Source organism: Notothenia rossii, assembly GCF_949606895.1.
Source record: "Notothenia rossii genome assembly, chromosome: 1".
Classification (NCBI taxonomy): Eukaryota; Metazoa; Chordata; class Actinopteri; order Perciformes; family Nototheniidae; genus Notothenia; species Notothenia rossii.
This window is the reverse complement of record NC_136912.1, coordinates 96,067,866-96,094,632: the sequence shown is the minus strand read 5'-3', so window position 1 is coordinate 96,094,632 and position 26,767 is coordinate 96,067,866. Positions and strand designations below refer to the sequence as shown.

The window sequence follows — 26,767 nt, the reverse complement described above, 5'->3', positions numbered from 1 at the left end:
CTTCTCCAGAGTCAGTTCTTATGGCTCTATCTGCAGCTTCTCCAGAGTCATTTCTTATGGCTCTATCTGCAGCTTCTCCAGAGTCAGTTCTTATGGCTCTATCTGCAGCTTCTACAGAGTCAGTTCTTATGGCTCTATCTGCAGCTTCTCCAGAGTCAGTTCTCATGGCTCTATCTGCAGCTTCTCCAGAGTCAGTTCTTATGGCTCTATCTGCAGCTTCTCCAGAGTCAGTTCTTATGGCTCTATCTGCAGCTTCTCCAGAGTCAGTTCTTATGGCTCTATCTGCAGCTTCTCCAGAGTCAGTTCTCATGGCTCTATCTGCAGCTTCTCCAGAGTCAGTTCTTATGGCTCTATCTGCAGCTTCTCCAGAGTCATTTCTTATGGCTCTATCTGCAGCTTCTCCAGAGTCAGTTCTTATGGCTCTATCTGCAGCTTCTCCAGAGTCAGTTCTTATGAGTACATTTTCCCTCAGGCCAACAACAGCTTCAACAAAACTATTTCCCTCAAAGAGAAACCAAACATGCCCTGTTGTCGTGAGAGAGAAAGTGCAGAAGGAAACATCCATTAAAGTCAGTGTGCTGCTCTGTGATGCTAGCTCAGATACTTGGCATCTCATCTTGGGTGCAAGGTCATCAATGTTTGGGCTCAGGCTCTGAGCTGAGGAGACCCTCAGGATGGAGAGAAGGTGTGCGTGCAATATACCGGAGGGCCAGATCTAATAGGAATTAGAAATTATCCTGCGGGCCGAAATTAAACCTGGCCTGATTTGGCCCCCGGGCCTTGAGTTTGAAACGTGTCCTATATATTCATTCAGTTTCTTCCCCTCCGCTACCGGTCTCATCAACAAGGCCCGCCCTCCGACACTTTACCTCAGCCACAACGTAGACTCTATGCATTACATTAATGCACAACAATATTTTGTATTACTGCTGATTTTTATTCCATTGCAAAGTAAATACTGTTATTTTTCTAGTTCCATATCTGTGTTTTTAGTTCTCGTGTGTATGCACCACGACATCAAGTCAAATTCCTCGTACGTGTAAACCTACCTGATTCTGACCCCTGCTCTGTAGGAGGAACCTGTGACTTCAGTTCTTCATCTCTGCAGCTGCTGAGCTCGTGACGAGAGAGGCTTGAAACTTGAATCCATCGTTCTGGTGCTTCTGCTTCAGGACGTCCAACAGCGTTTTATGAAATCTAGTTTTATTCCAAGGGCTGGGAAGAGTCCGCAGATTTCTAGTTTGAATCCATGATCGGGTATCCATGTATTTTTGTATTCGGGATTGTGGGAAATGGTATTTCAATCTCTCCGTCTGTACACACCTTTATGTATATATATATATATGTATATATATATATATACATACACAGTCTAACACACACAAACTGAAAGATTGACTTTGACAAATGTCCAAAGATATTTACTTTGGTAAAGAAACAGGCTTTAAAGACACTCACATTTGAAACCCTGTTTGCAGAATGATGCGCAGAGACGGGCTTCTGTATGATTAGGGTTTATTATCCAGAGAGAAGGCTGGTATGTGAGAACAGAAAGGTGTAATGCAGCATTAACACATCTTCCAGGTAAATAATATCTCATTAAATAATTAAGAACAGCATTCAAATGTACCAGACAAGCAGGAAAGCTCTCTGAGGAATGAGTACAGTGACGTCACGATGTGCCGGGACAGGAAGAGTCCTGCAGCCAATCACAGCTCACAGTGGAGACGGGGAATGCTTCTGATTGGCTGGGGTGCAGCAGGAGGCGGAGCTACATCACAGAGGAAGGTTGTGATTGGAGGAAGGCGGCGTCTCATCACTTTGTACAGACTTCCTCTGCAGGAACAGTGCATTACACAAAATACTGTTTACACTATACATCTCTAAAATATATACAGAGTAAAATAAGTTATCCATAATGAGCGAGCGAGTGTCTAAAGGCAGCTACTTATTTGGTTAAAGCAGATAAACATAGATCTCTCTTTACACCCCCTGAGGAGTCACAGGTTAAACACCCTAACATTTACAACCTAGGATTAGCTCTAATAAAAAATACATTTCTCAAAAAAATATTCTCGCAGTGCTTCTCTCTTTCAAGCATGCGTTTGAAAACGTTTCATTAAGAAGATGTTTCTGCTTCTGCATGTGGTCCTGAAACATGCTGCAGCGAGGGGGGGTCAGTGAACGCATCACCGTGGACTCTGAGACACTGGAAAAGGACATGGAACAAAACCAGGATTTTAGAAATAAATCTGCAGATCAATTAAATCCATCTGCGCAGGCTTCAGTTCTAATCAGTTCAAAGCAGGAAGAACCACCCCCCCCCCCCCTCCTCTTATTGCAACTGAATCTGCGTTTTAGCTTAGCATTCATACAGGGGCTAGCCGTGGACTCTGAGACACTGGGAAGGACATTTGAACGCATCACCTCATCTCTGAGACACTGGGATGGACATTTGAACGCATCACCTCATCTCTGAGACACTGGGATGGACATTTGAACGCATCACCTCATCTCTGAGACACTGGGATGGACATTTGAACGCATCACCTCATCTCTGAGACACTGGGATGGACATTTGAACGCATCACCTCATCTCTGAGACACTGGGATGGACATTTGAACGCATCACCTCATCTCTGAGACACTGGGATGGACATTTGAACGCATCACCTCATCTCTGAGACACTGGGATGGACATTTGAACGCATCACCTCATCTCTGAGACACTGGGATGGACATTTGAACGCATCACCTCATCTCTGAGACACTGGGATGGACATTTGAACGCATCACCTCATCTCTGAGACACTGGGATGGACATTTGAACGCATCACCTCGTCTCTGAGACACTGGAAAAGGACATTTTATAGAAAACAAACCAGGGTTTTTGAAACACAGAAGGAGAGAAACACCCCTCCTCCTCTTATTGCAACTGAATCTGCGTTTTAGCGTAGCATTCATACAGGAAATAGCATCAGTCCCACACTTCCTGTAGCCCTTTGTATGATTTGGGGGGAGGGGGCGTGGCCTCAGAGCATGTTTGGGGGCGTGGCCCGGCTCAGAGCCTCCCTGATCTGCAGGTTGATCTCCATCAGGCGGCTGGAGGCGGGGCTTAGGTCTCGGCTGGGACCAACCACAGCGAGGCAGCCCGGCTGACCCAGGGTCTGCTGCCTGAAGGAGAGCAGCAGCAGGGTCTGAACCGGGGCTTCTGATTCGCTGCCGAAGATATCGTTTGGCCACTGAGACCTGGGGAGAGAGAGAGGGTGATGTGTTATTATAGTGTGTGTTTCCTGTGTGTTACAGTGTGTGTGTCTCACCTGAACAGTTTGACCTGTGTGTGTGTGTGTGTGTGTGTGTGTGTGTGTGTGTGTGTGTGTGTGTGTGTGTGTGTGTGTGTGTGTTGCAGAGTGTGTGTCTCACCTGAACTGTTTGACCTGTGTAAGCGCTGCGCTGAAGTCTCTCGTCCTCAGGTTCTCGATCAGTGATTGGACGGCCGTCTCTGTGTTGGTGTGAGCGGCGTCCGTCATGCAGACGTCCTCCTGAGCGTCACTTCCTGTCTCCGCCTCCTTCAGGCAGCTCTCCAGGAGGCTGAGCTCCTCCGACATGTTGGTCACCTGACCATGAACACATTCATATATTAATATTATTAAATAGCATGAAGACAGAGCAGCTGGAGGTCATGTGATGAAGCGGCTGGTTATTATCTGCAGAGCGTCGATCCATCTTTAATATTTAATGAGATTATATCTGATCGATTCCTCTAACAGGATGAGCCGCCTGTCTGTGTTTAATATCACTGACTCAGAACCGATGGACAGGATCACTGTGGGTCAGATACTAAGTCGTTATAGTGAGACGTCAAGTTATTATTTAGAGAGGCAAAGACATGAAGTCATTATTATGAGGTAATGACTCATTTTTTTTAAAGAACATTTCAGTTTGAGACGTACACACACACATCAGATGTGCGTCCATGTTTACAGATTACAATACGTAAAGAAATACAATGAGTCTGTTTTTCATTCTCTCTCTGAGGCTCAGTTCATATCTGACACTTCTGTTATTTAAAAGGTCCCCTATCATCCTCTTCGTCAATACATGACAGGTCTCAGATATATCCAGAGCTTGTCTCTGATTGGCTGAAACACCAAACAGATCATTGCAGCATTACCCATAATCCCCCTCTGTTTCCAAAGTGCTGATTCTCTGTCTGTTACTTTAGATGAAAATAAGGAGCCCCTCCCCACGCCCCTCTGAGAGACATTTGGTTACAAAGAACTCAAAGGAGCTCTAGAGGAGATTCAAGTGATAAGGGGGGGGGGGCTACCTTGGTTGCTGATTGGCTAATGGTTACACAAGACAACACATCGTTATGACATCATAAAGTGGCCAAAATCTGATCAGCTCATTTTCAGACAGGTTTTTATAGAAATTGATCAAAAAGAGAGAGAATCTTTGTTCCTGAAACTTTCAGAGTCTCTTTCCACAGAGGGGACACATGTTGATGTAGAAGAGACATGAAGAAGAGGGGACACATGTTGATGTAGAAGAGACATGAAGAAGAGGGGACACATGTTGATGTAGAAGAGACATGAAGAAGAGGGGACACATGTTGATGTAGAAGAGACATGGAGAAGAGGGGACACATGTTGATGTAGAAGAGACATGAAGAAGAGGGGACACATGTTGATGTAGAAGAGACATGGAGAAGAGGGGACACATGTTGATGTAGAAGAGACATGGAGAAGAGGGGACACATGTTGATGTAGAAGAGACATGGAGAAGAGGGGACACATGTTGATGTAGAAGAGACATGGAGAAGAGGGGACACATGTTGATGTAGAAGAGACATGAAGAAGAGGGGACACATGTTGATGTAGAAGAGACATGGAGAAGAGGGGACACATGTTGATGTAGAAGAGACATGGAGAAGAGGGGACACATGTTGATGTAGAAGAGACATGAAGAAGAGGGGACACATGTTGATGTAGAAGAGACATGAAGAAGAGGGGACACATGTTGATGTAGAAGAGACGTGAAGAAGAGGGGACACATGTTGATGTAGAAGAGACATGGAGAAGAGGATTTTAAATAATAGGTGACCTTTAAAGTCAGATCTAAAGAGACGTATGAATGATATCTGGTGTCTCACCTCCGCCTCCCCCTTGATGGTGTCCACTCTGCTGATCAGCTTGCAGTACGCCTGGAACAGCAGCAGCAGCTGGAAGTGGAGCTTATAGAGCCGGCGACACAACTCCAGCTCCTACACACACACACACACACACACACACACACACACACACACACACACACACACACACACACACACACACACACACACACACACACACACACACACACACACACACACACACACACACACACACACACACACACACACACACACACACACACACACACACACACACACACACACACACACACACACACACACACACAGCTTAATGACAGGAGAAGTGTGAGGGGTTCATAGGATGAGAAGTCAGGAGTCTCCTCTACAGTCGGTGTGAAACCTGCAGTAGAGACGGACAGGAGCACCAGCAGGAAGCCTCACTGAACTCCTACAATTTATATTATTTGTTTGTTTATGTAACGGCAAAGTCACACAGTTGGAAATTATGTGAGAACTTTAAAAGAAAATCAAAAAAATTATCGAAATGTCAAGAAAGAAATATATATTTTCTAAAAAAATGTTTTCATAATTTTTTTGGAAAAGTTAAAAATAATTATAGCAAAAGGATCATTAAAAAAAATGTGAATATTTTTCAAAAATGACCTACATGACTGAAAAATACTCAAAAATGTGAGCAAAAAGTGAGAAATGTTTGAGAAAAAGACAGAAAACCTTTCCTAAAAAGGTCCGTCTGACAGCGAGGTGACGTGTGGAACATATGATGTATAAATCTAATCTGAATGTGTTCGGAGTTTAAACACACATTGTCCGCTTCCTCCTGTCCTCCTCTCTGTTCCTGCTGCAGTCACACACACCTCTAACCACCTGACCTCTGAACAGCTGATCATGTGATTAGATGGTTTCCTGGGTTAGAGTCGAGGCGAGGGAGGGGGAGATGAAAGGGTTAAAATGGCGTCCAGTGTGAGCAGGAAGTGGGGGTGTTTCTCAATGTCGAGTACTTGCTTGGTAGCACATGTCTTCCGAGCGTCTTGCTTCAGAAGCGAGGCAAGAATCCTTCCTGGCATTCGGAAAACGAAGAGTGGAACAGGTGTGCAGGTGTGCAGGTGTGCAGGTGTGCGTCACATGAGAAGCCCAGCCTTAAATTATCCGCCACAGATTTGGTAGTACCCCTCAATGCAGTGCGCAATGCCTCAACGTCTCAACGTGGGCGGGGCTCAACCTTTCTCAACCTTTGAGGCACGTGATGTCCCGACTCCCGTGTTGTGGACTTACCCAGTCACAAAAGTAACATGTTATATTATTAATATATATATATAATGATACCGGTAATATAATGATACCTTGAGGTCTGTGTTACATTTGAGTTTAAACGCAAACTTTTGAACTAACTTGATGGCGAGAGATCTGTCGCCAGGGCAACGGCATTTAAAAATGCAAAACTCAAATTAAACTCATTAACAGCCTTCATGCATGTTTATGAACCATATGAACACAACTACGTCATAAGGGAGGGGAGGAAAAGATGGGGATTCAAAAAGGAAATGGGGAAAAAGAGAGAGTTTAAAGGAGAACTGATTAGAAGTGGCAAAAATAATACTAAGGGGGAGGAAAGGTTTTGGGGTTTAGGTTCAGGAGGGAGGGAGGAAGATTAGGATTAGGTAAAAAGGTAGGGAGTGGTTAGGGTTAGGATGGGGGGAAGGGAAGGGTTAGATTGAAGGGAGGGAAGAGAACTGCTACCTGGGAAACAGGATGCAACGCGTCATCGGTGAAACTCCGCCCACATTGAGCTCATTGAGGCATTGCGCACTGCATTAAGGGGCTTCTCCAGATTTGGGGAAATTGGTCCATGCGCAAAGCATTGTGGGGATTTTAAGACCACGGAGTCTACACATGTGCAGCCTTGAAATGTCCCCAAACGAAGTACGCCGGGCTCGGTAGAATTCCAAGCATGCTGGACATTGGAACAGTACTTCGGCGGCACTCGATGACGTAGTACGCTTGAAATAGTGGCTCTGGAGCAGCTTTACTCGACATTGAGAAACACCCTGAGTCTACCAGAGTTAGTCATGTGATCAGAAACCCTCCAAATCACCCGAGAGGTCAGACCCGGATCCAGGAGGACATGATGCTCAGCGGATGAGAGGGAGAATAAACATGCAGAAAGAGATGAAATCCTGACGACAAAATGAGCTCTCTGACAAACTCTGACATCTGTACAAGCGGTTTGTAGTTTTAAATAAAGCTTTGAATGTTAGGAATGAGACTTCCTGTTCAGCAGGGATGTCAATGTAAAAGAAATGACTAATACCAGTAACAGTTGGTATGACTCAAAACCAATTCAACACCAACTGCAATAAAATAATACAAATCTCATCAACGACAAACACTGCTTTGTCAGCGCTAGCATCCTTGGTTTTGTTAGGAAGTTTAACACGCCTCTGATTTCTATCCTATACTGCTGGGGATAACATTTCAAAACACTAACATGAAAACGATTTAATATACCTCTACTCAATATTTATTTTTACTGAATGGAGCTTGAATGCACCATGATGTTACACTGACCTCTGGCTACAAACATCTAACAGCTAGCGGCTAGCAGCTAACAGCTAGCGCCTAACGGCTAACAGCTAGCGGCTAACGGCTAACAGCTAGCGGCTAACGGCTAACAGCTAGCGGCTAACAGCTAACAGCTAGCGGCTAACGGCTAACAGCTAACGGCTAACAGCTAGCGGCTAACAGCTAGCGGCTAACAGCTAGCGGCTAACGGCTAGCGGCTAACGGCTAGCAGCTAAAGTGAGCTAGCCCTCCTGCATACTCAAACAGATTAGCTGATCACGATGTAGGATTTTTAGGGAATGTTTTTCATTTTCTGTATCCCAAACACATTTTCTATCTTCCCCAGGATGCCGTTTTGTCTGGAGTCCTAAAGATACTATCTGAGGGTCTGCAGAAAAACGAGTAGGCTACGGTCAAGTTTTGGCATCACTAGGTATGAGTTCTGGGCACATCCCTAGTATTCAGAGTCCATAGAAAACCTAAGTACAGATCTCCCTGCAGACTGAATCAGGTGCTTTTATAATGAAGGGTTTAGCAACAGAGAAAAGCCCATGTTGCCATACAGGATAATAAATCATAATGAGTGAGGGGGGGTTAAATGAAGGTAGATATGAGGGGGGGATGGTCAGTGTTTGTCCGTATGACTACAAGAGTCTATAATATGAGAACCACTTACTGCTAGATTCTCCATTTGCTAAGCAAGAAGGTGAGCAGGTCACAACAACAGAAACAGAAGGAGAGAGAGATCCAGAATTAGTGAGCGACACATGGCAGAGACAGGAAGCAGCTCCTTCCTCCTCCTCCTCCTCCTCTTCCTCACAAACACATCAGAGGAACACAAGCCTTTATTTTGAAAGGGTGTTCGGACCAGACGAGGAGTTTTACGGGATTTCATACAAAGTCAATGCAAAGCACTCAGGTGTGCTAATCTAAACTGTTAAGCCAGTGTGCTGAAGCTCATCAGTCGAGCTTCTCCTGGCGATAGCAAGAGTCAGAAACAGAGAAGAGGTTATGGTCTGTGGGCGGAGCTTACACGTCAGCACTGAACAAACAGCAGTAAAGACTTCCAGCTAATCTGAGTTAGCACAAGAGTTAGCTTCCTTCACTAGTGAATACGCACAGTGTGTTAGCTAAGTGTTAAAGGGGCTTCTCACTGAATGACATGTCAACTCATACATTTGGGGAATGTTTGCGTTGCAGAAGCATAAAGAGACAAGGCATTGTACAATAGAGAAATGAAAAGACTAGAAATAAACAATCCAACATCTCATGGCAGAGACTCCTGCAGCTTTGTTTGCAGACAGTGTGTTGTTAGTACACAGCAGCATCTAACAGGACATGCAGGAGCACTACATGCCGTTCAATCTGCAGCTCGTTCAACAAGTGCACGACACCTGGGTTCAGGTAGGAGACGTTAGCAGGAGAGTTAGCGAGGTGGTTTTTCACAATGTGTTATGGCTTAAAGAGGTTCTACTCTGCTTTCCCCCCATAGGTTTTAGTGCATGTCAATGGTCTGATAACGCTGTGTTCTCTCCATAAGCACTTTCTCTCCCACACACTCCCTCCCCTGCCTGAAACACCTCCTTTGGTTTACTTCTGGAACATAGTGAAAGACTTTGTACCTTATTGGAAACTTCACATGTGTCCATGTTTGAGTGGCTGTTTCTAACCTCACTGCTCCTACCTGTGTGTGAGTGTCGGCTCTCTGGTTGCTCTCTTTGTCTCCAAAGGTTTTCTTGCAGTTCTCCAGCCACTGCAGGAGGAAGAGGAATAACACAGGAGGATTAAAGATGGAGGGGGGGGGGGGAGACAGTGGACGTCTGCATCTGTGTGTGATAAAGGGTGGTGGGGGCAGATCTAATAACAGGGCTGTACTTAGAGAATTAAAGGAGGCCTGTGCAGCGATGGGTTCCAGGCCTCCAGGGAACATCCAGTATTCAATTAACACACACACACACACACACACACACACACACACACACACACACACACACACACACACACACACACACACACACACACACACACACACACACACACACACACACACACACACACACACACACACACACACACACACACACACACACACACACACACACACACACACACACACACACACACACACACACACCTCCCCCCACTGCCAGGCTGCTATAACTGATTTAGGAGAGGAGGGTTATTTTTATCCTGCAGTAGAAGAAGTGAAGCAGACAGAAACAGCAGCTCCTCAGAACACACACACTGACTCTGCTGATCACACACACCGGAGATCATTCAGTTATTTTATTTAGCTTGTCAAGCATCAGCTAATTGTCCACACACACACACACACACACACACACACACACACACACACACACACACACACACACACACACACACACACACACACACACACACACACACACACACACACACACACACACACACACACACACACACACACACACACACACACACACACACACACACACACACACACACACACACACACACACACACACACACACACACACACACACACACACACACACACTCTAACAAGGACAGGTTCTGCAGATCAGGCTCAAACACCTTCTCTCTGCATCGTCTGCACTTTATTTAGATGATCCTAACATGATCCTGATTGAGGGAATCGAAATGTTTAAAGTCCAGATCCTGGGGGTCTAAAATGAATTGTTGTAAACTCAAAAAGAAAGGGAAGTTTCTGGGAAATGGTTAATACATTTTAATTGAAGTTTTCCCCAAAGTAATATCAGTGTAGGCACGTTTTCTCTCAGTGATTGTGATGTTGTGTTAAATGTTTGATTTTCATGTATTGACTTGATGTTTGTCTGTAAAAAGATCAGTAAAAGGCAGTAAAGTGAACAGGAAGTGACGATGATGATGATGATGGGCGGGGTCTCACCTGCTCGGCCGCCTCCCTCTTGGCGTTGTAGGTGTCCAGGTGTTCCTGTAACTCCAGCACACTAAACTTCAGAGTCTCCAACAGGCCACAAGAGACCAGCTACAGGACAGGACAACACACACATTAACACAACACACACCACAGAGCTCCAGGACACACACACACACACTCAGCAATACAGAGCTGCAGGAATGAGTCCTCATAACCAAACATGAGTCAGCATTTTAGCACTTCCTGTCCCCTTGGTCTGGAGGTCAATGGTTCGCTGAATGTGTTTTTGGTTGTTATCCTGAAATAAGGTCTGTGGTTAACACGAGTTGAAGAGATTTAATGTTTGCTCGACAACATAAAATATGTCAGTAAATACCCCACTGGTGTATTTAAAAAAACTGTTGCTAACAAGTGTCTAAATGAGACGACTAAAAGTCATCACGCCCAACATCAGCTGCCTTTAGCTTAGCGGTGGTGACGTGAAGTCATGTGACCGTGTTGTAGTTCCTCTATAGCCCAACATTAGCCACCTTTAGCTTAGCAGTGGTGACGTGAAGTCATGTGACCGTGCTGTAGTTCCTTTATAGCCCAACATTAGCCACCTTTAGCTTAGCGGTGGTGACGTGAAGTCATGTGACCGTGCTGTAGTTCCTTTATAGCCCAACATTAGCCACCTTTAGCTTAGAGGTGGTGACGTGAAGTCATGTGACCGTGCTGTAGTTCCTTTATAGCCCAACATTAGCCACCTTTAGCTTAGCGGTGGTGACGTGAAGTCATGTGACCGTGCTGTAGTTCCTTTATAGCTCAACATTAGCCACCTTTAGCTTAGCGGTGGTGACGTGAAGTCTTGTGACCGTGCTGTAGTTCCTTTATAGCTCAACATTAGCCTCCTTTAGCTTAGCGGTGGTGACGTGAAGTCATGTGACCGTGCTGTAGTTCCTTTATAGCTCAACATTAGCCACCTCTAGCTTAGCGGTGGTGACGTGAAGTCTTGTGACTGTGCTGTAGTTCCTTTATAGCTCAACATTAGCCACCTTTAGCTTAGCGGTGGTGACGTGAAGTCTTGTGACTGTGCTGTAGTTCCTTTATAGCCCAACATTAGCCACCTTTAGCTTAGAGGTGGTGACGTGAAGTCATGTGACCGTGCTGTAGTTCCTTTATAGCCCAACATTAGCCACCTTTAGCTTAGCGGTGGTGACGTGAAGTCATGTGACCGTGCTGTAGTTCCTTTATAGCCCAACATTAGCCTCCTTTAGCTTAGCGGTGGTGACGTGAAGTCATGTGACCGTGCTGTAGTTCCTTTATAGCCCAACATTAGCCACCTTTAGCTTAGCGGTGGTGACGTGAAGTCATGTGACCGTGCTGTAGTTCCTTTATAGCTCAACATTAGCCTCCTTTAGTTTAGCGGTGGTGACGTGAAGTCATGTGACCGTGCTGTAGTTCCTTTATAGCCCAACATTAGCCTCCTTTAGCTTAGCGGTGGTGACGTGAAGTCTTGTGACCGTGCTGTAGTTCCTTTATAGCTCAACATTAGCCACCTTTAGCTTAGCGGTGGTGACGTGAAGTCATGTGAACGTGCTGTAGTTTCTTAGCTTTTTACTTCAGAAATCATAAAGTGGTGTTAATATGTAGAGATCATCCTGCTGAACTAAACGTGTAAGTATCATCAACGTTTGAGATTATTTTCTGACATAATCCAAAATGACATGGAGAAATCCTATTGGACCAGGGAGATGCTGCCTTCAGGGGCCGACACAGAAACACCACATCCTGCAGCTCTGTATGTGCACAGCATGCAGTGATTTATAAATGATAATGTACATGTTTCTGCAGCACATTTCCCATCATGCAGCTCACCGTCTCTGCGTCCAGCAGCACTGTGGGGCACTGCGATCGAGACGTCATCACCTCCAGAGAACTCAGGAACTGGTTCCCCATCCGCTGAAGGTTCTCCCCCAGGAACCTCACGGAGGAGTGGGTGATGGAGCTGAACTTCTTCTGCATGTTCTGTGAGGAGGGGGGTAAGAATAATAATTATGATGCTCACTATTAAGGCTTTGAATCTGTTTGTATCTCTTGATTTAAAAGTGATACTGGATTCAGTTCATAGGAAACATTTCAGGACGTCCTTTAGTCTGCTGTGCTCTGACAGAAGGCGCTTTCACATCGGAGTACTTTTCCGGTTTAGTTCCGATAGTGCCTGGAATTTTGCGTTCACACCAAAAAGAGAACTTAGTTCAGAGAACTTTTACCACCATTTTTAGTGCCTGCTAGAGAGGTGGGACTATCCTGGGGAGAGAAAAGTACCAATTTCTGATTGGCTGGGCGAATTGCAAACCAGGCCCCGTAAAACTCTGAAAAGTTTTGTGAAGCCGCCATTATATTAGCATTAGCTCCGCGCACCAACGGAGAGAGACTAACTTATGGCAACACAAAAGAAAACGAGGGAGCGGTGGAGATGAGGAGGTGTCGGCGTTCAGGCGATTTACTCGGAAGGCTTCAGTAGAAGCTGCTGGGAGTCCCAGCAGCTTCTACTGAAGCCTTCCCCAACTCCGGGGACTTCCGGCCGGGGACTTTGGGTGGCAGTATACGCCGTGAAGTTGTTTGCGGCCTGCCAGTAAACCCAAAGCAGAAGAAGAAGTGACGTCAGCGGCTTCATTTGCCTAAACCTCCCTCAGGGGACTTATTTTCTTGCTATAAAAAACAATATAACATTAAAGAAATAACGATAACTCCACTTGGTGCATATGATAACTGTCCATCAGCTTCTCTCGGAGAAAAGCCCACATTATATTATCGTGGGGACTCAGGTGTGTGTACCTGGAAGAGTCTGGAGAACACGTGGAAGGTGTAAACGGCCGAGGAGCCGTCCGTGTCCGACAGCATCTGGTTGACATGGCAACGCCACGCCTCCTCCTCACTCTCGTAGGCAACCGGCTGGAAGGCGGCGAGGATGGCAGAGAGAAAGGGCGAAGGGGGGGGGGAGGTCTGGGGGAAGCAGTCTGCGTCACCTTCATCCTGACTGCAACACACACACACACAGAGATAAGGATAAGAGGTACTTTATTGATCCCAATTTGGGAAATGTTTGCGTTGCAGCAGCAAAAGACGACAAGGCATAGTTCATTAGAGAAATAAAAAAACTAGAAATAAACAATCCAAAATGTGAACATCTCAAATCAGATATAAAATAGCATTAAAAAAGTTAAACATTTACAAACAAAATATAAAGCAGGATACATTAACTGTGCAAGGAATGGATTAAGAAATATTAAATTGAATATAAAATGTACAGAGTGTAAATCCAGTTATCAGAGGAGCAGAGAACACACACACACACACACACACACACACACACACACACACACACACACACACACACACACACACACAGACACACACACACACACACACACACACACACACACACACACACACACACACACACACACACACACAGCGTCACCTCGTTTCCTCCCTGCAGCTCCAATCTGCTGCAGAGCTCCGGCACAATAACAACAGCAGCTAATAGCATTAGCATCACACACACACACACACGCACATACACACACACTCTCTCTCTCTCTCTCTGATACTCACAGGCCAGTGGGGCCGAACAGCCTGAAGAAGCACACAGAGTAAAGGTATCTGAAGCCGGCGCTGTGCACAGCCTCTGTCCTCATCCTCACCCCGAATAACACTCTCCCCCCACACACACACTCTCTCTCCCCTCGTCTGCAGCTCCACCGCGCTGCAGCTGCTAGCACGCAGCACTGCAGACACACACACACTCCTGCTCTCGGGGAACAACGTCAGTTTTTTTTAGTCTCGCTCACCAAATCCTCTCGAACAGAGAAACGAGTTAAAGTCCCGCTGCAACACACACACACACACACACACACACACACACACACACACACACACACACACACACACACACACACACACACACACACACACACACACACACACACACACACACACACACACACACACACACACACACACACACACACACACACACACACACACACACACACACACACACACACACACACACACACACACACACACACACAGTACTGAAGGTCTCTCCTTATCTTGTGTGTGTGTGTGTGTGTGTGTGTGTTCTGGCTTTACGAGCGTCCTCCAGCCGGGCTTGGCCCACCTTCAGATGTTCGGCTGTGGATCAGAGCCAGCTCCATCTCAAAGTGCTTCGGATATTACATTTCATTAATTATTCGTATGGATTTAAAACCACCCTGATTAGAAGTGTGTTTGTAATTTGGACAGAGAAATAATATATAATCTGCTTTTCACTGACGTTCAAGTGTATTTTGGACAGATTTACAAAACTTTATAAACTGTCAAATGTGTTTTAATGTACAGATTAATATATTGTATTTGATGCTAAATGTCGTCTTCTGGATAACACCAGAGAAATTAGGAAAAAGTAAACGATGTAAAAAAAAGCCAATTCTAATTAAAAAAATGAACAAATGTGAGCTGATTTTTAAATGAGGTTCCACCCAGAACATGAGTTATCAGAGTCGGTCCCAACATGTGAACCTGCTGCCAGATTAATATCTATAGTTTAAAAATATAAAATGATCTGCTGCTGATTCTGCACATCTGGACCATCTCATCTGACTCATAAGATTTAAAGCCTTCAGCTGCAGGAGAGGACTCTTTAAAGTAGAGACACTACATACTGATATACACCTGAACATCAGCAGGAGAGGACTCTTTAAAGTAGAGACACTACATACTGATATACACCTGAACATCAGCAGGAGAGGACTCTTTAAAGTAGAGACACTACATACTGATATACACCTGAACATCAGCAGGAGAGGACTCTTTCAAGTAGAGACACTACATACTGATATACACTTGAACATCTGCAGGAGAGGACTCTTTAAAGTAGAGACACTACATGCTGATATACACCTGAACATCAGCAGGAGAGGACTCTTTAAAGAAGAGACACTACATACTGATATACACCTGAACATCTGCAGGAGAGGACTCTTTAAAGTAGAGACACTACATGCTGATATACACCTGAACATCTGCAGGAGAGGACTCTTTAAAGTAGAGACACTACATACTGATATACACCTGAACATCAGCAGGAGAGGACTCTTTAAAGTAGAGACACTACATACTGATATACACCTGAACATCAGCAGGAGAGGACTCTTTAAAGTAGAGACACTACATACTGATGTACACCTGAACATCAGCAGGAGAGGACTCTTTAAAGAAGAGACACTACATACTGATATACACCTGAACATCAGCAGGAGAGGACTCTTTAAAGTAGAGACACTACATACTGATATACACCTGAACATCAGCAGGAGAGGACTCTTTAAAGAAGAGACACTACATACTGATATACACCTGAACATCAGCAGGAGAGGACTCTTTAAAGTGCTGTTCCTACCTGGACATGTCTGAGAGGTCGCCCCCCTCCTCCTCACAGCGATCGTCCAGCTCCTTCAGAGCCAGCGTCACGTCCTCCTCCCACCCAAAGGTGCTGTCGGGGTCCGGGTCTGGATCAGGATCTGGGTCTGGCTGAGTCTCTGGGGGGATCTGCAGCACTATGGGGGGGTCCTCCTCATACAGCGACCCTGGGGGGGTGTCTATGGCCGGCGGGGGAGGGGGGTCAGGGTTAGGGTCCTCCTGAGGGTCCTGGAGGTCACACAGCTCCGAGGCGTCAGAGGGCAGCGGGGGGACGGAGCAGAACCCCGTGTCTGTGCTCACACTGCTGCTGAGATCCTCTCCTAACGTCATGCTGACTCCATCCTGCAACCAGAGAGCGAGACATGACCTTTAGTTCAGACGGAGAATCTCCACATATTAACAACACTTTAGGATATTTGAAGTAAAACACGTAATGTTGGGCTATAAAGGAACTACAACACGGTCACATGACTTCACGTCACCACCGCTAAGCTAAAGGTGGCTAATGTTGAGCTATAAAGGAACTACAGCACGGTCACATGACTTCACGTCACCACCGCTAAGCTAAAGGTGGCTAATGTTGAGCTATAAAGGAACTACAGCACGGTCACATGACTTCACGTCACCACCGCTAAGCTAAAGGTGGCTAATGTTGGGCTATAAAGGAACTACAGCACGATCACATGACTTCACGTCACCACCGCTAAGCTAAAGGAGGCTAATGTTGGGCTATAAAGGAACTACAGCACGGTCACATGACTTCACGTCACCACCGCTAAGCTAAAGGAGGCTAATGTTGGGCTATAAAGGAACTACAGCACGGTCACATGACTTCACGTCACCGCCGCTAAGCTAAAGGAGACTAATGTTGGGCTATAAAGGAACTACAGCACGGTCACATGACTTCACGTCACCACCGCTAAGCTAAAGGAGGCTAATGTTGGGCTATAAAGGAACTACAGCACGGTCACATGACTTCACGTCACCACCGCTAAGCTAAAGGAGGCTAATGTTGGGCGTGATGACGTTTAGTCGTCTCATATAGACACCAGTGGGGTATTTACTGATGTACTTTATGTGGTAAAACAAAGCCTCAAGATCTCTTCAGCTTGTTTTAACCACAGCCCTTATTTATGGCGTAAATGCAGCCTGATGTTGATTGGTTCTCTTCAACACAGTACAGTGACGGGTTGTTAATCAGAATGGGGGATGATTGTACATTAAAATTATATTGTTTCTGACATGGCTCAGTTAGCTCTTAATATTCCAGCATCACTGCTGAGCCTCTGTTATCGGCTGAATTAAGACTTTACTTAAGATCTCACGTGAGTTTAAGTGACCCGAGAGGGATTTGAAGTCGGCACTTTTTACGAGCTGCATTGCCTCTGACATTTCTCTTTATGTCCCTGCGCTCGCTAACGCCTCTCATGAGAGATCACAGAAAAAGAAAAGGATCAATAAGCAGAGGCCGATATCTCCGAGTCTATCACTGAAGTGCCATTAAAACCGGACCTCAGTGGCTATTAATCATCAGCGGGACGGGGAGACGTCAGCAGATAAATCACATCAGTGACGGACCGCTATCTGAGGATTTATAACTTAATACAGTGTTAGTGACGTCACTAATAATAAAGGCAGCGAACAGCAATAATAATCAGGGAGGAAGACGACAAGGGTCACATGTTTTTCTGTTTGTTCTGAGATTAAAGTTGATTACTGTTTACCTTACGACAGATTTTAAGGTCCTCCTGACATATAAGGCCCTTAATGGGCAAGGACTAAGCTACATGGCTAACTCAGCTACATTGCTAACTCAGCTACATGGCTAACTCAGCTACATGGCTAACTCAGCTACATGGCTAACTCAGCTACACGGCTAACTCAGATACACGGCTAACTCAGCTACATTGCTAACTCAGCTACATTGCTAACTCAGCTACATTGCTAACTCAGCTACATGGCTAACTCAGCTACATGGCTAACTCAGCTACATGGCTAACTCAGCTACATGGCTAACTCAGCTACATGGCTAACTCAGCTACATGGCTAACTCAGCTACATGGCTAACTCAGCTACATGGCTAACTCAGCTACATGGCTAACTCAGCTACATGGCTAACTCAGCTACATGGCTAACTCAGCTACACGGCTAACTCAGCTACACGGCTCACTCAGCTACATTGCTAACTCAGCTACATTGCTAACTCAGCTACATTGCTAACTCAGCTACAAGCCGTCAACAACACTGCGACCCTTTGCTGCTGGTTTGAGGTTCCCAAAGATATGGAACAAAATGCCTGTCGACATCAGGGAAGCCTGCTCGAGGAAGTCTTTAAAACAAAACTCAAAACATATTTGTATATTTTAGCCTTTTAGAAAGCTAACTCCACATTTGGTGACCAGTGCAGGGTCTTTATTCGAGTCATTAAACAATATAATTAATAAAAAATGATCTGACTATTTAAGAGATTTGACACCTATACCTTCTGCACACATTTAATTATTTTTGGCAAATTTTATTTTAAATAATAACAAAGAAAAATCAAAATCAAAATATTTCTTTAAGATTTAAGAAGCACAGAAAGGGTTTTTAAATAAGAAAAAACTATTTTTATTCCCACGTTTTCTTCCTATACTCCTTCTGCAATATTTATTAATACTTCATTAAAACATTTATATTAATTGTTTGCTATTTTTTAATATATAAATTGACTTTCTTTTTGAAGTTATTAACGAATTAAGGCCTTATTTTCTGGATCCCTGAAGCCAGTTAAAGAGTTCTCTGACTGTGCTATAAACACGGTCCGTTTACATGTATCTCATTTACCCAGAGAAGGTCCCTAATTAAGAGCTATTGGTGTTTTTATATAAAGTGTCGTGCATTAGGAGGGGGGGGGGGGTATGGCAGTATGGCAGACGGCCAGCAGGATGATGAGGCAATATCACAGAAAGCTTTTAGAAGAGCTCGCCCTCAGTAGTGATGGTTTTATCTGGGGCTCATTACACTAAGAGCCGCAGTGATGGGGGAGATGTCCTTCAGATGACACACAGTCACACACAGTGCTGAGTAATAAAGCATCCACGCTCTCTATAAATATGTATGAGGTAAGATTAAGTGAAAGACAAAAGATTGGGTCATTTCCTTTAAAATCCTGCAGTCTACTCACCGTTGTTAGTACAAGCGATACACGTCAGAGGATGGCAAAGCTGTTTCACTACGGAGGGCTAAAGCTGCCAGTAAAGTAAAAACAGGAGTAAAAACATGACTAAATGAATAAATACAATCAAAAAGGAATGAATAAAAGTTTCTATTGTCAAATAAATGTGGTAAGTAATTATTTCTATTCATATTTATTTAGTGTTAAATTATCATGCACATTTATTTGACAATTCCACATTTGTTTCTATATAAATCATTTATTGATTGAGTCTTTTTTTAAATCGTATTGGCAGCTTTAGTCCTCCATACAGGATGTTAATATTGAAGCTTGTTAATATGAAGGTTTTAAAGTGACCACACCACGTGTAACAGACATATACTCACACATGCTTCTGATGGAGGTTAGCAGCTGGAGTCCATTAAAAGTTAGATGGAGGTTCAGGTGTTACTGGAGGTTTAGTCGTCAGGTGTTACTGGAGGTTTAGTCGTCAGGTGTTACTGGAGGTTTAGTCGTCAGGTGTTACTGGAGGTTTAGTCGTCAGGTGTTACTGGAGGTTTAGTCGTTTAGTCGTCAGGTGTAACAGGAGGTTTAGTCGTCAGGTGTAACAGGAGGTTTAGTCGTCAGGTGTTACTGGAGGTTTAGTCGTCAGGTGTAACAGGAGGTTTAGTCGTCAGGTGTAACTGGGTGGTCCAGGTCTGTATTTTGAGGCTGAGTCAGGTGTTATTGAGCAGTGACAGCTGGCCTGAGGTGAGCTTCTGATTTAATCTCCACAAATCACAAGCAAGCGAGCCCCACCACAGTAACCACATTAATTAGAAGCAAGAGCCTGCAGAGCGAAGCTACGACAGGAGGAAGAACTAAAGCAGTGCAAAGAACCAGGACTACAGAACCAGCACTACAGAACCAGGACTACAGAACCCCCCGCCCCCCCCCCACACACACACACACACACCGGACCATCTGCCTCTGACAGACGTTAGAGGGTAAACACAAAGCAGAGAAACAGGAAGAGACAGAGCTAGAAAGCACCCGAGCACCAGAGCTCATTTTTGCCCCCCAGTGATCGCACCTCAGGCAGCTGGCTGCTGGAGTCTGAATGCATCCGCTCCAACACGGAGTCCCGCTGCAGGGAGTCCCGCTGCATGGAGTCTTGATGCATGGATTCCCGCTGCATGGAGTCCCGATGAAGCATGGAGTCTTGATGCATGGAGTCTTGATGCATGGAGTCCTGATGCATGGAGTCTTGATGCATGGAGTCCTGATGCATGGAGTCCACATGGGTGGAGGCCGTGTCGTCTGTGGCGGAGTCACTGTTCATCTGAGGGGGAAACACAGGGGGGTCAGCAAAGACTTCATAATATGATCCTCCATACAAATACACTGAGGGCTGGGATTCTGTCATCTGTTATTTTTTTTTTAAACATGATTTTAATCTAGGAATAATTTTTAAAATAATCTCAGAATCCTGACTTTAATCTCAGAAATATGAAAAAATAATCATTTGAAAATATAAAAAAACCCCCCGGTGTTTTCATTCTTTTATTGATTTAATTTAGTATTTTATTTCTATTTTTATCGCATCGGTGAGCCCAAAAAGGCAACGTGAGCAACACGCTTGGGATTGGGTGCCAGAAGGGTGGCAGTGAAAGCAGAGGGTCTCGACGGACCAGACCCAGTGGAACGTCACCTCTCTGGGGGGGAAGGAGCCGGATCTTGTGCGGGAGGTGGAGCGTTACCATTTGGATCTGGTGTGGCGTTACCACTTGGATCTGGTTGGGAGTTACCAGTTGGATCTGGTGGAGAGGTGGGGCGTTACCAGTTGGATCTGGTGGGGCATTACCAGTTGGATCTGGTGTGGCGTTACCAGTTGGATCTGGTTGGGAGTTACCAGTTGGATCTGGTGGAGAGGTGGGGCGTTACCAGTTGGATCTGGTGGGGCATTACCAGTTGGATCTGGTGCGGCGTTACCAGTTGGATCTGGTGGAGCGTTACCAGTTGGATCTGGTAGAGCGTTACCAGTTGGATCTGGTGGAGCGTTACCAGTTGGATCTGGTGGAGAGGTGTGGCGTTACCAGTTGGATCTGATGTGGCGTTACCAGTTGGATCCGGTGGGGAGGTGGGGCATTATCAGTTGGATCCGGTGGAGCGTTACCAGTTGGATCCGGTGGGGCGTTACCAGTTGGATCCGGTGGGGCGTTACTAGTTGGATCCGGTGGGGCGTTACTAGTTGGATCTGGTGGGGCGTTACTAGTTGGATCTGGTGGGGCGTTACCAGTTGGATCCGGTGGGGCGTTACTAGTTGGATCCGGTGGGGCGTTACTAGTTGGATCCGGTGGGGCGTTACCAGTTGGATCCGGTGGGGCGTTACCAGTTGGATCCGGTGGGGCGTTACTAGTTGGATCTGGTGGGGCGTTACTAGTTGGATCTGGTGGGGCGTTACTAGTTGGATCTGGTGGGGCGTTACTAGTTGGATCTGGTGGGGCGTTACTAGTTGGATCTGGTGGGGCGTTACTAGTTGGATCTGGTGGGGCGTTACCAGTTGGATCCGGTGGGGCGTTACCAGTTGGATCTGGTGGGGCGTTACCAGTTGGATCTGGTGGGGCGTTACTAGTTGGATCTGTTGGGGTGTTACTAGTTGGATCTGGTGGGGCGTTACTAGTTGGATCTGTTGGGGCGTTACTAGTTGGATCTGTTGGGGTGTTACTAGTTGGATCTGGTGGGGCGTTACCAGTTGGATCCGGTGGGGCGTTACCAGTTGGATCTGGTGGGGCGTTACCAGTTGGATCTGTTGGGGCGTTACCAGTTGGATCTGTTGGGGTGTTACCAGTTGGATCTGTTGGGGTGTTACCAGTTGGATCTGTTGGGGTGTTACCAGTTGGATCTGGTGGGGCGTTACCAGTTGGATCTGGTGGGGCGTTACCAGTTGGATCTGGTGGAGCGTTACCAGTTGGATCTGGTGGGGCGTTACCAGTTGGATCTGGTGGAGCGTTACCAGTTGGATCTGGTGGGGCGTTACCAGTTGGATCTGGTGGAGCGTTACCAGTTGGATCTGGTGGGGCGTTACCAGTTGGATCTGGTGGGGCGTTACCAGTTGGATCTGGTGGGGCGTTACCAGTTGGATCTGGTGGGGAGGTGGGGCGTTACCAGTTGGATCTGGTGGGGCGTTACCAGTTGGATCTGGTGGGGCGTTACCAGTTGGATCTGGTGGGGCGTTACCAGTTGGATCTGGTGGGGCGTTACCAGTTGGATCTGGTGGGGAGGTGGGGCGTTACCAGTTGGATCTGGTGGGGCGTTACCAGTTGGATCTGTTGGGGTGTTACCAGTTGGATCTGGTGGGGCGTTACCAGTTGGATCTGGTGGGGCTCACCTCTACGCACAGAGGCTCTGGAACCTTACTCCTGGATAGGGGTTGGACTCTATTCTTTTCCGGCGTTGCCCAAGGTGGGAGGCGCCTGGCGGGTGTGGGGATACTCACAAGCCCCCGGTTGGGTGCCGCTTTGTTTGTGTTTATGCACCAAACAGCAGTTCAGAGTATTCAGACTTGAACCCTGAAAAGAGTCCTGTATGGGGCTCCTGAAGGGGACTCCGTAGTCTTGCTTTGAGACTTCAACGCACATGTGGGCAATGATGGAGACCCTTGGAGGGGCGTGATTGGCTGGATCTGAACCGGAGTGGTGGTTTGTTACTGGACTTCTGTGCTAGTCATGGATTGGCCATAACAAACACCATGTTCGAACATAAGGATGCTCATAAGTGTACGTGGTACCAGAGCACCCTAGGCAGAAGGTCCATGATTGATTTTGTTATCGTATCATCGGACCTGAGGCCGTATGTTTTGGACACTCGGGTAAAGAGAGGGGCGGAGTTGTCAACTGATCACCATCTGGTGGTGAGTTGGGTCGAGTGGCTTGGGAAGCCTCTGAACAGACCTGGTAAGCCCAAACGTGTAGTGAGGGTGAGAACCAAAGTTGTTCTGGAAAACCGTCCGACCCCTTGAGGGGGAAGCAGCGATTATATTAATTATATCTCTACCTAGGACCAGGTGGAGAGATTATATCTCTACCTAGGACCAGGTGGAGGGATTATATCTCTACCTAGGACCAGGTGGAGGGATTATATCTCTACCTAGGACCAGGTGGAGGGACTATATCTCTACCTAGGACCAGGTGGAGGGATTATATCTCTACCTAGGACCAGGTGGAGGGATTATATCTCTACCTAGGACCAGGTGGAGGGATTATATCTCTACCTAGGACCAGGTGGAGGGATTATATCTCTACCTAGGACCAGGTGGAGGGATTATATCTCTACCTAGGACCAGGTGGAGGGATTATATCTCTACCTAGGACCAGGTGGAGGGATTATATCTCTACCTAGGACCAGGTGGAGGGATTATATCTCTACCTAGGACCAGTTGGAGGGATTATATCTCTACTTAGGACCAGTTGGAGGGATTATATCTCTACCCAGGACCAGGGATTATATCTCTACCCAGGACCGGGAGGAGGGATATATCTCTACCCAGGACCAGGTGGAGGGATTATATCTCTACCTAGGACCAGGTGGAGGGATTATATCTCTACCTAGGACCAGGAGGAGGGATTATATCTCTACCTAGGACCAGGTGGAGGGATTATATCTCTACCTAGGACCAGGAGGAGGGATTATATCTCTACCTAGGACCAGGAGGAGGGATTATATCTCTACCTAGGACCAGGTGGAGGGATTATATCTCTACCTAGGACCAGGTGGAGGGATTATACCTCTACCTAGGACCAGGTGGAGGGATTATATCTCTACCTAGGACCAGGTGGAGGGATTATATCTCTACCTAGGACCAGGTGGAGGGATTATATCTCTACCCAGGACCAGGTGGAGGGATTATATCTCTACCTAGGACCAGGTGGAAGGATTATATCTCTACCCAGGACCAGGTGGAGGGATTATATCTCTACCTAGGACCAGGTGGAGGGATTATATCTCTACCTAGGACCAGGTGGAGGGATTATATCTCTACCTAGGACCAGGTGGAGGGATTATACCACTACTTAGGACCAGTTGGAGGGATTATATCTCTACCTAGGACCAGGTGGAGGGATTATATCTCTACCTAGGACCAGGTGGAGGGATTATATCTCTACCTAGGACCAGGTGGAGGGATTATATCTCTACCTAGGACCGGGTGGAGGGATTATATCTCTACCTAGGACCAGGTGGAGGGATTATATCTCTACCTAGGACCAGGTGGAGGGATTATATCTCTACCTAGGACCAGGTGGAGGGATTATATCTCTACCTAGGACCAGGTGGAGGGATTATATCTCTTCTCTGGCCTGGGAGCTCCTTGAATCCCCCAGTCAGAGCTGGTTGATGGGAAAGGGAAGTTTGGGGCTCTTTGCTGGAACTGCTACCTCCGCGACCCGACCATGGATAAGCGGAGAAGATGGATGGATGGATGGATGTTTAAAAACAATTCTAATTTTTGATAGTTTTTAAAAAGAAATTCTAAAAGATTGGTGTTTTTTCTTTCTACAAATGTTTGTTTTATTTTTTTTAAATCTCAGAATTTGTACATTTGAGTCAGAATTTGACTATTTTCTAAATAATGAATATAAATGTCATCAGAACAGGAAATAACTAAATATATATATATTTAATTGTATAAACATAGTGACCGGTCCAAAAGGGTTTAATAGTTACATTTTAGTGCTCGTGTTTCCTCGATGTTCTCAGAGCTCGACTTTTAGTCATTTTAGTTTCAATTAATTCAGAACTTAAATCCTGATTCAGGCAGAATGTGAGATCATGCTGTCGTAAACAAGGACATATAAATAACACTTTAATATTTCAGACTTCACATTAATCTGCATGCTTTAATAAACGGCACATTCTGTCACGGTGCACTGACAGGAAGAAGAAGATAAAAAGAGAGGAAGCTTTGATATTAATGAGGTTATTATGGGATCACAGCTTGCAAAGCGAAGCAAAGCAGAGAAGAGTTAGAGAGGACTGACCTGCCATTATAATAAATAAATATTAAAATAAAGAAAGACGATACAGACCTTAATTATAACTCAAAATACAAAATTACTGATTTTTTTTATTAGATTTTTTTTATATTGAATAAAAATGTGTGAAACAATTCAAATTATTGTGTTATTTATTTATAAAAATACATTAAAACATAATTAATTTTTGGGAATAAATAGAAAGATACAAAAAATTGTAAAATAAATAAACAAAGGAAAATGTAATCAATAAAATCGAAGTGATTTAATCCATACAATGAACAATATTTGAGGAATATATACAAATATTCTTGTCCATTTTTTAATTAATTTGATTAAACTGCACATCTAGATTCTGTTTCATTATTATGTGAATGTTTTATTTATTATAATGGCAGCTTTTGGCCTCCATACGGGACGAGCCAGATGCAGAGGAGCATGCTGTTAATCTGAACTCTTGATTTATATCAAATCTCTCTCCTCCTGAATATCAGGATTTACCTCCATGTGAGTTTATTCTATTCCTCCTGATCTGTACTTACCCACAAATCAAACCTTCTACAGCAACATAACTTATCTAGCAGGGGGCGTCTACCACCAGCAGGAAGCAAGCATCGGTCCCCCGTCCACCAGCAGCAGGTACACACACACGCAGTCACACACACACACACACAGTCACACACACACACAGTCACACACACACACAGTCACACACACAGTCACACACACACACACACACACACACACACACACACACACACACACACACACACACACACACACACACACACACACACACACACACACACACACACACACACACACACACACACACACACACACACACACACACACACACACACACACACACACACACACACACACACACACACACACACACACACACACACACACACACACACACAGGAATCCCCTTGATGTGCACTAACACTGCCTGTAAATCTAAAACTGTGTGCAATCAGTTTATTTAGGATCTGTAAACATAACAGATACCTCTTTCATTGTATTATATATACACACACACACACACACACACACTGCAACTTCGTTTTTTTAAGCATGGTTTACTTATCGGCCATTTGTGTTTTTTTATTAGTGTTTAAGATAAGACTTTATTGATCCCAATTAGGGAAATGTTTGATTATTAATAACTTGTGCATACAGTGTTATTTATTTTTAATATGTACGTTTATTCTCTTACTTTATTTGCACTATAATTCTGCTGCTGTGAACACACACACACACACACACACACACACACACACACACACACACACACACACACACACACACACACACACACACACACACACACACACACACACACACACACACACACACACACACACACACACACACACACACACACACACACACACACACACACACACACACACACACACACACACACACACACACACACACACACTCTCTCTCTCTCTCTCTCTCTCACACACACCCTCTCTCTCTCACACACACCCTCTCTCTCT

At 45.4% G+C, this 26,767-nt stretch overlaps 1 protein-coding gene across 11 annotated transcripts in view; it reads right to left on the bottom strand.

The window, feature by feature from the left end:
• Positions 1 to 1,498: 1,498 nt before the first annotated feature.
• fryl (furry homolog, like) overlaps positions 1,499 to 26,767 on the bottom strand; it is a 141,809-nt gene continuing 116,540 nt past the window's right edge. For 7 of the 11 annotated variants that reach the window (XM_079673730.1, XM_079673721.1, XM_079673726.1 and 4 more), the window contains 10 exons: positions 20,318 to 20,566; positions 16,069 to 16,430; positions 13,440 to 13,641; positions 12,477 to 12,626; positions 10,629 to 10,727; positions 9,402 to 9,470; positions 8,394 to 8,411; positions 5,156 to 5,266; positions 3,424 to 3,617; positions 1,499 to 3,249 (listed from right to left, as the gene is read on the bottom strand). In XM_079673730.1, coding sequence (XP_079529856.1) covers positions 3,033 to 3,249; positions 3,424 to 3,617; positions 5,156 to 5,266; positions 8,394 to 8,411; positions 9,402 to 9,470; positions 10,629 to 10,727; positions 12,477 to 12,626; positions 13,440 to 13,641; positions 16,069 to 16,430; positions 20,318 to 20,566 — 1,671 coding nt within the window. In that variant the 3' untranslated portion in view covers positions 1,499 to 3,032. The remainder of the gene's footprint in view (positions 3,250 to 3,423; positions 3,618 to 5,155; positions 5,267 to 8,393; positions 8,412 to 9,401; positions 9,471 to 10,628; positions 10,728 to 12,476; positions 12,627 to 13,439; positions 13,642 to 16,068; positions 16,431 to 20,317; positions 20,567 to 26,767) is intronic. The other 4 variants (XM_079673720.1, XM_079673722.1, XM_079673725.1 and 1 more) reach the window with 3 other exon arrangements.